Raw genomic sequence first — 11,098 nt, 5'->3', positions numbered from 1 at the left:
AGTGAAGAGATACTGATCCACGGAGGATGTCTCTTCCTTGGAAAAGGACTGTCCTCGTCTCCAATAACCTACTGGACGTCCTTGGTGTTCATTCATTTGAAAGATACTGTTCCATTGGTGATATGCCTTCATTGGACAAGTACTGGCCTCGGCTCCAATGACCTGCTGAAGGTCCTGGGTGTGCATTCAGTGAAGAGATACTGATCAATGGGGATATCTCGTCACTGGACAAATAGTGTCCTCGTCTCTAATAACCTGTTGTTGATGTGCCTTCAGTGGACAATTACTGTCCTCGGCCCCAATGTCCTGCTGGAGGTACTGGGTGTGCATTCGTGGACAGAGACTAAACCACGGGGGATGTCTCTTCATTAGAAAAGTACTGTCGTCGTCTCAAATAACATGCTGGTGATGTGCCTTCATTGGACAATTACTGTCCTCGGCCCCAAATGACCTGCTGGAGGTTCTGGGTATGCATTCGTTGGCGGAGACTTCGCCACTAGAGATGTGACCTCGTTGGACAAGTACTGTCCTCGGCCCAAATAACCTACTGGATATCCTGGGTGTGCAATCAGTGAACAGATACTAATCGACAGAGGATGTCTCTTCATTGGAAATGTACTTTCCTCGGCCCCAATGACCTACTTGAGGTTTCTGGTGTGCCTTCCTGGACAGAGACTGACCCACGGAGGATGTCTCTTCATTAGAAAAGTACTGTCCTCGTCTCCAATAACCTGCTGGTCATGTGCCTTCATTGAAAAATTACTGTCCTCGGCCCCAATGACCTGCTGGAGGTTCTGGGTGTGCATTCATTTGACAGATACTGTTCCACTGGTGATATGCCTTCATTGGACAATTACTGTCCTCGTCTCAAATGACCTGCTGGAGGTCCTGGCTGTGCATTCGTGGACAAGACTGATCCACGAGGAATGTCTCTTCATTGGTCAAGTACTGTCCTCGTCTCCAATAACCTGCTGGTGATGTACCTTCATTGGACATTTACTGTCCTCTACCCTAATGACTTGCTGGAGGTTCTGGGTATGCATTCGTGGACAGACACTGATCCACGGGGATGTCTCTTCATTGGAAAATTACTGTCTTCGTCTCCAATAACCTGCTGGCGATGTGCCTTCATTGGACAAGTACTGTCCTCGCCTCAAATGACCTGCTGGAGGTTCTGGGTGTGCATTCAGTGAACAGATACTGATCCACGGAGGATGTCTCTTCCTTGGAAAAGGACTGTCCTCGTCTCCAATAACCTACTGGACGTCCTTGGTGTGCATTCATTTGAAAGACACTGTTCCATTGGTGATATGCCTTCATTGGACAAGTACTGGCCTCGGCTCCAATGACCTGCTGAAGGTTCTGGTTGTGCATTCAGTGAAGAGATACTGATCCACGGAGGATGTCTCTTCCTTGGAAAAGGACTGTCCTCGTCTCCAATAACCTACTGGACGTCCTTGGTGTGCATTCATTTGAAAGATACTGTTCCATTGGTGATATACCTTTATTGGACAAGTACTGGCCTCGGCTCCAATGACCTGCTGGAGGTTCTCGTTGTGCATTCAGTGAAGAGATACTGATCCACGGGGATATCTCTTCATTGGACAAGTAGTGTCCTCGTCTCTAATAACCTGTTGTTGATGTGCCTTCAGTGGACAATAACTGTCCTCGGCCCCAATGACCTGCTAGAGGTTCTGGGTGTGCATTCGTGGACAGAGACTGATCCACGGGAAGTCTCTTCATTGGAAAGTACTGTCCTCGTCTCCAATAACCTACTGGTGATGTGCCTTCATTCGACAATTACTGTCCTCGGCCCCAATGACCTGCTGGAGGTTCTGGGTATGCATTCATTGAACAGAGACTGACCCACGGAGGATGTCTCTTCATTGGAAAAGTACTGTCCTCGTCTCCAATGACCTGCTGGTGATGTGCCTTCATTTGACAATTACTGTCCTCGGCCCCATTCACCTATTGGTGTTTCTGGGTAGGCAATCATGGACACAGACTTTTCGTCAGGAGATGTGACCTCATTAGACAAGTACTGTCCTCGGCCCCAACAACCTGCTGGAGGTCCTGGGTGTGCATTCATTTGACAGATACTCTTCCACTGGTGATATGCCTTCACTGGAAAAGTACTGTCCTCGGCCACAATGACCTGCTGGAGGTACTCGGTGCGCATTCGTGGACAGAGACTGATACACGGAGGATGTCTCTTCATTGGAAAAGTACTTTCCTCGTCTCCAATAACATGCTGGTGATGTGCCTTCACTGGACAATCACTATCCTCGGTTCCAATGACCTGTTTGTGGTTCTGGGTATGCACTCGTGGACACAGACTTTTCCTCTGGAGATGTGACATTATTAGACCAGTACTGTCCTCGGCCCCAACAACCTGCTGGAGATACTGGGTGTGCATTCATTTGTCAGATACTCTTCCACTGGTAATATGCCTTCATTGGAAAAGTACTGTCCTCGTCTCTAATAACCTGCTGGTGAGGTGCCTTCATTGGACAATTACTGTCCTCGGCCCCAATGACCTGCTGGAGGTTCTGGGTGTGCATTCGTGGACATAAACTGATCCACGGGAAGTCTCTTTATTGGAAAAGTACTGTCCTCGTCTCCAATAATCTACTGGTGATGTGTGTTCTGGGCATGCATTCGACGGCGGAGACTTATCCACTGGAGATGTGACCTCATTGGACAGGTACTGTCCTCGGCCCCAATAACCTACTGGATGTCCTGGGTGTGCCATCATCGGACAGGAGATATGCCTTCATTGGACAAGTACTGTCCTCAGCTCCAACAACATACTGGAGGTTCGGGGTGTCCAGTGGAATCAATGGACAGATATGTGCCTTCATTGGACAAGTACTGTCCTCGGCTCAAATGACCTGCTGGAGGTCCTGGGTGTGCATTCAGTGAACAGATACTGATCGACGGAGGATGTCTCTTTATTGGAAAGTGCTGTCCTCGTCTCCAATAACCTACTGGATGTCCTGGGTATGCCATCATCGGACAGGGGATATGCCTTCATATTGGACAAGTACTGTCCTTGGCTCCAACAACTTGCTTGAGGTGCTTGGTGTCCATTGTAATCAGTAGACAGATATGTGCCTTCATTAGACTAGTACTGTCCTCGGTTCCAATGACCTGCTGGAGGTCCTAGGTTTGCATTCGATGAACAGATACTGATCGACGGAGGATGTCTCTTTATTGGAAAGTGCTGTCCTCGTCTCCAATAACCTGCTGGTGATGTGCTTTCATTCGACAATTACTGTCCTCGGCCCCAATGACATGCTGGAGGTTCTGGGTGTGCATTCCTGGACAGAGACTGATCCACGGGGGATGTGACCTCATTGGACAAGTACTGTCCTCGACCCCAATAACCTACTGGATGTCCTGGGTGTGCCATCATCGGACAGGGGATATACCTTCTTATTGGACAAGTACTGTCCTCGGCTCCAACAACTTGCTTGAGGTTCTTGGTGTCCATTGTAATCAGTAGACAGATATGTGTCTTCATTAGACAAGTACTGTCCTCGGTTCCAATGACCTGCTGGAGGTCCTAGGTTTGCATTCGGTGAACAGATACTGATCGACGGAGGATGTCTCTTTATTGGAAAGTGTTGTCCTCGTCTCCAATAACCTGCTGGTGATGTGCTTTCATTGGACAATTACTGTGCTCGGCCCCAATGACCTGCTGGAGGTTCTGGGTGTGCATTCGTGAACAGAGACTGATCCACGGAGGATGTCTCTTCATTGGACAAGTACTGTCCTCGGTACCAATGACCTGCTGGAGGTTCTTGGATTAGCTACCCCAATGATTCTATTGCAGGGCCTTCCAACTTTTCCTCAACCCGCGACAGTTGCAGAAGGTCTCCAATGTTGTGACGACACTTCGACATGCGACAAATATAACCAACTTTTGCTTAACTTCCACTCTGGGGCCAACGCGCCAACCACTGGGCCATAAAGGAATTCCCTCATGGCCCGCGGGTTAAGCCGTGCCATATACCTGGGGGTACTATACAAAGGGAGACTTTAAGGCCAAAATAGACCCGTCATACTCATTAGGCAGGTGCACGGTGGTTAAATGCAACTTGGACCAGCAGTCCTGCACCCCTGGCAGTTTCTTTGTACCCCCAGGATCAGTCTGGCGCCCCTTACAGGCTGCTTGTAGTAGTTGGAAAGCCCTGCTACACAGGATAAGCTACCAGTCCCTCACGAAATAAATTAGTCTGCAGTTCAAGCTACAAAGTCAGGAACGGTTTGCACAAAAGTGCTTGTACTTTTTCATCGAAGTCAAAACCATGCGACAATTACATAAGAACACTTCATCTTGTGTAATAACTGACAACAAGAATACCACCATACATGATTTGTGCATGTTTGAGGAAATCCATTCCCCGGCAGTTTCAGCACTCCCAGAAAATTTCCCTTTCATTGTTTGTTAACACTTCAAACAAACACAATGTTTAGAAATTAGCACAGTTACAAGCCACTAATCTGCTAAGAACAAATAGTAACATTACACTTGCATGCCTGAACTTTATTTACATGTATTCTGGAAAGTTTCAACTCAGAAATACAAACTTTGCTTATTTTAACCTTACAAATGCTCAAGGTCAAATGCTGGCTCGCAATATTCTTCAATTTAATAGTATTTTGAAGACTTGCAGTAGCATGTAAACTCAGAACCCAAGCCGAAATAGAGGTCTTCAAAATTCCAAGCAATAAATTTATATCCAAACCATACCCTCTGCCTTCCAGTCCTATCGATTGATGTCATGTTGACTGACATGATGTGATAGATATTGCATTTCGATGTCAATCGCGTCACGGACTGAGCTCACAAGTCAGTGACCGCGCAAAAAAACGCCCCAGCCACCTTTACCAAAGTTGGCAGTTCCAAGGTGTATAGACTCTTCAGAGTGTTTCAATTCTTAAAGTGTTATGAATTCCTGAATCACACACCCTTCACTAAATAGATATATTACATTTCTGGTAAAATAGCGTTTTGTTCAGCTAGGAATTCAGTAGACTCTCCCAGGACAGTCCATTGCATTATCCTAATTGGATATCCTTAGGATGAGGGACGAGGCCCGTCCACTGCGTCTGGAGTGTAAGAATTAAGAGGCAAATTGAGGTCTCTTTATTCCTAGCGAGTAGCATATATCGTTACATGTCGGATGTTGCTCACGCCAAAATTCGTCAACACCCAATTTACCACGGTTGCCAGTAACAAATACGGTCTTCAGAGTTTCTGAATTAATGGCCGGGTCTGTGAAAATGATGGTGCCTTTTTGGTCCCAGGGCAACCAACCCTGAAGGTCTGTCACCAGTATCCTGCCTTCCGACTTCTCCCATGTAAAGTGCATAAAGGCTAGGGACACGTCCACAAGTTCCTTAGTTAATTTACGGTTGACATAGATGGAGTTGTCGGTCACTTTCTCAAAACCTAGTGACCCCTCCACGAACGGTTCAACATTAAAAAAATAAACTATGTCCTTGTGGTCATCCGACAAAAGTTGGATGTGCGCTGCAGGGACAAACTGGATCTTCCAGGCCTGATTGTCGTCCTTGAGCGCCTGGTTGAACAGGGCCACGAAATGGCGCGCTGTCATCTGGCAGACGACATTGTTCTGTAGGAACTCCTCTGTTGTCAAATTTGCTGTCAGCTCTAAATGCACTGCCCTGGTGGCCATACATGTGAATATGAGGATGTAAGCCTTGTTGCTTCCAGCTCCATGTTTTCCACTGACATGTACTTCTCTAACATAGAGTGGTCCAGCATAGTCCACTCCAATGTTGGTAAATGGTGGCGATACATTAACCCTTTCCTCTGGCAACGGCGCCATTTTTTGCTCTAATTTTCTGGCACTTCTACATTTCTTACATGGTAGGACTCTGCGAACTTCCTGCCGGCCACATACTAACCAGTATTTGCTTCTCAAGTTAGACAAGGTTTGAACAACTCCTGTGTGTCCAAAGATGATGTGATAGTGGATTATCAACATTTCCACAAATCTATTGTGATTAGGCAATATGATGGGGTTTCTAAGCTCATCTGGCAGTAGTGCTTTGTGTAGTCTCCCCCCAACACGGAGTAACTTCAGTTTCTCATCCCATATCGGATCAAGCTGTTTCAAGCGGCTATTTGCAGGAATCGAAAGATTATTCTGTACTGCATGAATTTCCACTGAAAATGCTTGTTCTTGAGCCCAACGTAACCAATACAACTCCTCTTCTCTTTGATCAGTGAGAGTCAAGATTGCATTTTCTTCTCGAACATGTTGCCCATCTCCTGTCCTCACTCGGTACTTTAAGCTTCGGACTCTATTCATCACTCTCAGAAACTTGTGGTAACTCTCATATTTCTCCACTAGTTTCAGCTGCTCACTTTTGGTTTGGTCAGTTGTTTTCTCTTTGACTTGCAGTGCTGAGAAAGTCTTGGGTTTTTTCTTCTGTTCAGCCAATTCCAGTTCAGCTGTGTCAATTCGCTGTTTTGGCCAACTTTCTTCTTCTTTTCTTAGGAAGTCTGGCCCTTCCCACCAGAGTTGCGAGTTAACTAAGCTTTCAGCAGAACATCCTCTCGAGCATAGATCAGCGGGGTTAATTTTCCCTGGCAAATGACTCCACTTCCTAGGTGGTACTAGATTCTGTATCTCACTCACGCGATTGGCAACGAACGTCTGCCAAGTGTAGGCAGGTTTGCTAATCCAGGCAAGTACTACTTGTGAGTCAGTCCAGCAGTGTACATCCTCTATTTCCAACTTGATTTCACGTTGAACGTAGTTTACCAAGCGTGCTGTGATTAGCGCAGCCATGAGCTCTAGCTCTGGTAAGCTTCTCTTCTTTCCAAGTGGTGACACTCTAGTTTTAGAGCACAGTACAGCTGTGTGCACTCTCCCTGTTGGCAAGTCCTCAACCCTGACGTAAACTACTCCTCCATATGCTGCTACACACGCATCACCGAAACCATGCAGTGTGAATCTAGGTTGAGTGAAGCTCTCAGGAACTATACATCGCTGGACCTTTATCTGATCCAGATCAGAAACTTGCTCCTTCCAACGTACCCAGTTCTGATGAAGTTCATCAGATAACTTCTCATCCCAGTCAGTACGATCCATCCAGGACTGTTGGAATAGCCGCTTGGCTACCAAAGTGAACGGTGCTAACAAACCCATCGGGTCGTAAATTCGATGAAGTTGTTGTAACACAGTCCTACGAGTTTCACAGGGTACATTTTCCATCCTCTCGCAAAAGGAAAACATTAGTACGTCCTCTTTAGGAATGTACTTGATCCCCAACGTTTTTGTAGTAAATTGTTCCTCAGTGACGACTACTATACCACAGGCAAGATCTGACTCCTCTAATCCAGCCAAAGCTTCTGGTTTGTTGGACACAAATTTCCTGAGTGGGAATCCTCCAGATTTCAAGACTGTTTTCATGTCTACTGCTAAGCTTGCTGCTGCTGTGGTATTGTCTTCTCCAGATAGTACATCATCCACGAAAATATTTTCTGTTATTTCCTCAGTAGCCTTTGGGTATTCCTTTGTCTGTGTGAGTGCATGGTCCACTACAGTTTTGATACTCGAAAATGGAGATGATTTCAGACCAAATGTTACTGTTTTCAGCCTGTAAACATCAGGTTTTTTACTAGTGTCCATGTCACGCCATAAGAATCTCTGTAGATCTTGATCTCCAGTTTGCATGCCGATTTGAAGAAACATTTTCTCTATATCTGCTACAAGCGCTACTTTATGTTTTCTGAAACGCAAAAGTATGGCAAGTGGGTCGGGCTGCAGTGCTGGTCCACTCAACAATGTGTCATTTAGTGACACCCCCTCTGGTCCTTTGGCGGAGCCGTCAAACACAACACGCACCTTTGTGGTTGATTTATCCATTCTAACAACAGGGTGATGAGGCAAGTACCATATTGCTTGCGCTTGTTTCTCCAATTCCTCAACTTTCTCGGCACGCCCTTTATCAACTAACTCTTGGATCTGTTCTTGGTAGGCCTTTCCCAAGTCTGGGTCCCTCTGTAATCTTCTTTCCAACCCCTCGAGACGTTTCTCTGCTAAGGTTCGATTTGATTCTAAAGACTTGTCCTTCCAGTCCGGATGGCGAATCAAACCTGTGACGTAATGACCATCTACGAGTTTGGTATTATCAAGATGCTGCTGCAATGCATCAGTCTCCAATTCTGTGGCTTGGTGCTTGACCTCATTAGGTAATATTCCCAAGTGTTCTAGGTCCCAATGTCTGGCTGCAAAGTCAGTTTCATTCTCCAAGGAAACTCTATGACACGTGTTTACCATACCAATCTTTCCATGTCGTTGGTTTGGCTCCTCTACTGGGCAGATACCTGAAAGTACCCATCCAAAATGACTCTTTGTGGCAGTTGGCATTCCTGGTGGTCCAGTTTTTCTAACAGGCAGTAAGATGTTTGTGGTATCCTCTAGCCCCAACATAACATCAATTTCAGCCGATTCACGGGGGTATGTGTCTGCTATCTGCAATCCCTGTAAGTGTTGCAGCTTTGACAAATCTACTCTCACGCAGTTGAGGTCCATGCTAGGCTGATCAACTGTGTAAGCCTCTATCTCAAATTCCTCACCTTTCCAATTAGGAATAGCGCTTGATAGATGAAACTTAACTCTCTCTGTTTTCAATCTCATCTGGTTACCACCGGCTAGTGAAAATTCTGCCTCAACCTTGGGTCCTCGTAAGTCCAGTTTTCTTGCCATCTTGTTACTTATGAATGATACACCGCTGCCTGTATCAAATAAGATTCTCGCCACTGAAATTGCTCCTCGTGATTCGATTCTTGCTAGAGTGGATTGCATCAATATCTCCTTTGGACCTGTAATGGCCTTGACAAGTCCTACACTCTTGGGAAATTCCGTTTTTTGACGTAGACCTTGTACTTGCTCTTCTTCCGGTAGCTCTGGCTCACGATCATAATGGATCAAGGTATGATGTTTCTTCCCACATCTCTGACAGTGTCTTGAATTACAGTCTTTGACATAATGCGAAGCAAAGCAGTTAAAACAAAGTTTTAAACTCTTGACCTTGTCTATGCGATCACTGACACTCATGGCTTTGAAGGTCTGGCACTGATAAAGTAGATGTGCTTCTTGGCATACAGGGCACTTGGGAGTTCGACTCTGCGTCTTCTGTTTTGATTGTCCAGCTTTAGGGTTACTTGTAGCATTGACATTCAATGCATATGCACTTGGCTTGCCATAACTAGTACTAGTATGTTTTTTCTCTGGTTTCTGTGAGTGTGAAGTACTACTACTTGTGGTTGGTCGCTTTCCCCCCTCCATTTCCGTCCTTCGGGTAACTTGCAGGGCGTCGAGTAGCCTTTCCAGTAAGTCGGGAAATTTCAGAGGCAAAGTCGACTTTGTTTTTGCCTTCAGCTTTTCGCCATCCCACTTTCGCAACAGTGTTTTGGGAATTTTGGGCCTGACCAATGCCGTGAAAATCCAACTTGTTTCGTCTAGTTCACATAGAGCCTCGGTTTTCTTTAAAATATAATTCCATGCTGACACAAGCTTATGGCAGAATGGCTCCATGTCTTTTAGTGCAAGGGAGCTCGGTGCCTCCATGTTGGCTATCTCGATTACAGCCTTCTGCACACAACTCTCAACGTCACCATACTTGCTTTCTAAAACTTGGAGGATGTCTTGGTAATCAGGATCTTTCATACCCGCTACTAACTTTCTACACTCGCCCTCTAGTAATGTAATGGTAAAGTGCGTCTTTCCACCTCCGAATAACCTGGCTTCGCCAACTCCGCTTCTAACAGCTCTCGCCATTGATCAAAGAAATGCGGATCGCCGCTAAATTTTGGTATGGGTAGCTCTCTCTTCTTCTTGGTCAAAGTTGACAAGATGGTTGTGAGCTGCTCTCCTGATATTCCATTGTTCATGGATTTAAAAGCCTCTGCTAAACCCTTTGTTAACACTTCAATGTTGCTCTGGCTACTATGATGGGATCCTTTGCCCTCACTCTCACTCCTCTCCTTTGTCGGCCTGAACCAGTCTTTCTCCAACCTCTGGATCTTGGCATCACAGTTGAAGTACCTCTCTCTATAGTCTTGCTCATCTTTATCTTCTCTTCTCCTCTGGTCGTCAGACATAGCGTTCAGCCTCTCCTCGTTATCTCTGTGATAATCCACTTGGTCTTGAGTATCTTGCAAGTCCATGTAGGCTGACTTCAACTGTTCTCTGGCAGACATGGCTGCCCTCACTTTAATCTCATTCTCGGGTGAACGGTCATCATCGTCTAATGCTGGAAGAACATCATCATAATATCGGAACAAGGATTTCTCCAACTTGGTGTATCTCTGCCGATTGATGCGCCTCCTTTCCAATAGGAATTCAAGCGTTGCTGGCTCAGCAGCCACACTTTTACCCTTAGTAGTCGCCATTACATGTATGTCAGTGATTTTAGGACAGATGAAGCAGTATTGATAATTTTTTAAAACAATTATTACGTTAACGTAACCCACTTGAGAACTTAACCCTCACTATTTGTGACCTGGTAAAACTTTGAGACTTATAATAAATTGGTATACCGAGGAATGATAAACCTTGTAGTAATTACCATAAAGAGACCATTGCATATTGACCAAAATCACTATCTACTCATGAAAACCACTGAGATTTGAACTGAATGGCAATCTCAAGACTCATATAAACACTTTGACTATAAAAGTACAATGTATAAACACACGATAACTCAACACTATACAAACATGGTCACCTCTTAAGTATTGTGACAGCGTCACTTTATCTTAAGGTCAATAATTAGTCACAGTATTTACTATGATTATTCTATGAAATACAAATGTAGTAAGACCAAACTGTAACTCAAACACTCTTGAGAATCACTACCGGTAACCGTTTTAAATAAAATGCAACTCTAATCTACATGTAATCCATATTAAAATTGAATACCTGTATCATGTATGCCTCAACATGGCAGATGCCAGATTCAGTAAATACCAATAAACACAACGTGGCACTTATACTCTTGACTCTCACTGAAAGAAACTCTGATGGCTCACACTCAACTCAGATTAGGCTGA

General features: G+C 45.2%; 1 protein-coding gene across 1 annotated transcript; it reads right to left on the bottom strand.

Moving 5' to 3' along the window:
- Window positions 1-5,129: 5,129 nt before the first annotated feature.
- Window positions 5,130-9,713, bottom strand: LOC135484832 (uncharacterized). Its single transcript, XM_064766522.1, has one exon. It carries the CDS (start codon window positions 9,711-9,713, stop codon window positions 5,130-5,132), a length of 4,584 nt encoding a protein of 1,527 aa, XP_064622592.1.
- Between the last annotated feature and the right edge of the window lie 1,385 nt (window positions 9,714-11,098).

The sequence above is a fragment of the Lineus longissimus genome, chromosome 3 (genome assembly GCF_910592395.1).
Source record: "Lineus longissimus chromosome 3, tnLinLong1.2, whole genome shotgun sequence".
NCBI classification, from domain to species: Eukaryota; Metazoa; Nemertea; class Pilidiophora; order Heteronemertea; family Lineidae; genus Lineus; species Lineus longissimus.
The sequence above is the reverse complement of the archived record's forward strand: the minus strand, read 5'-3'. Positions and strand labels throughout refer to the sequence as shown.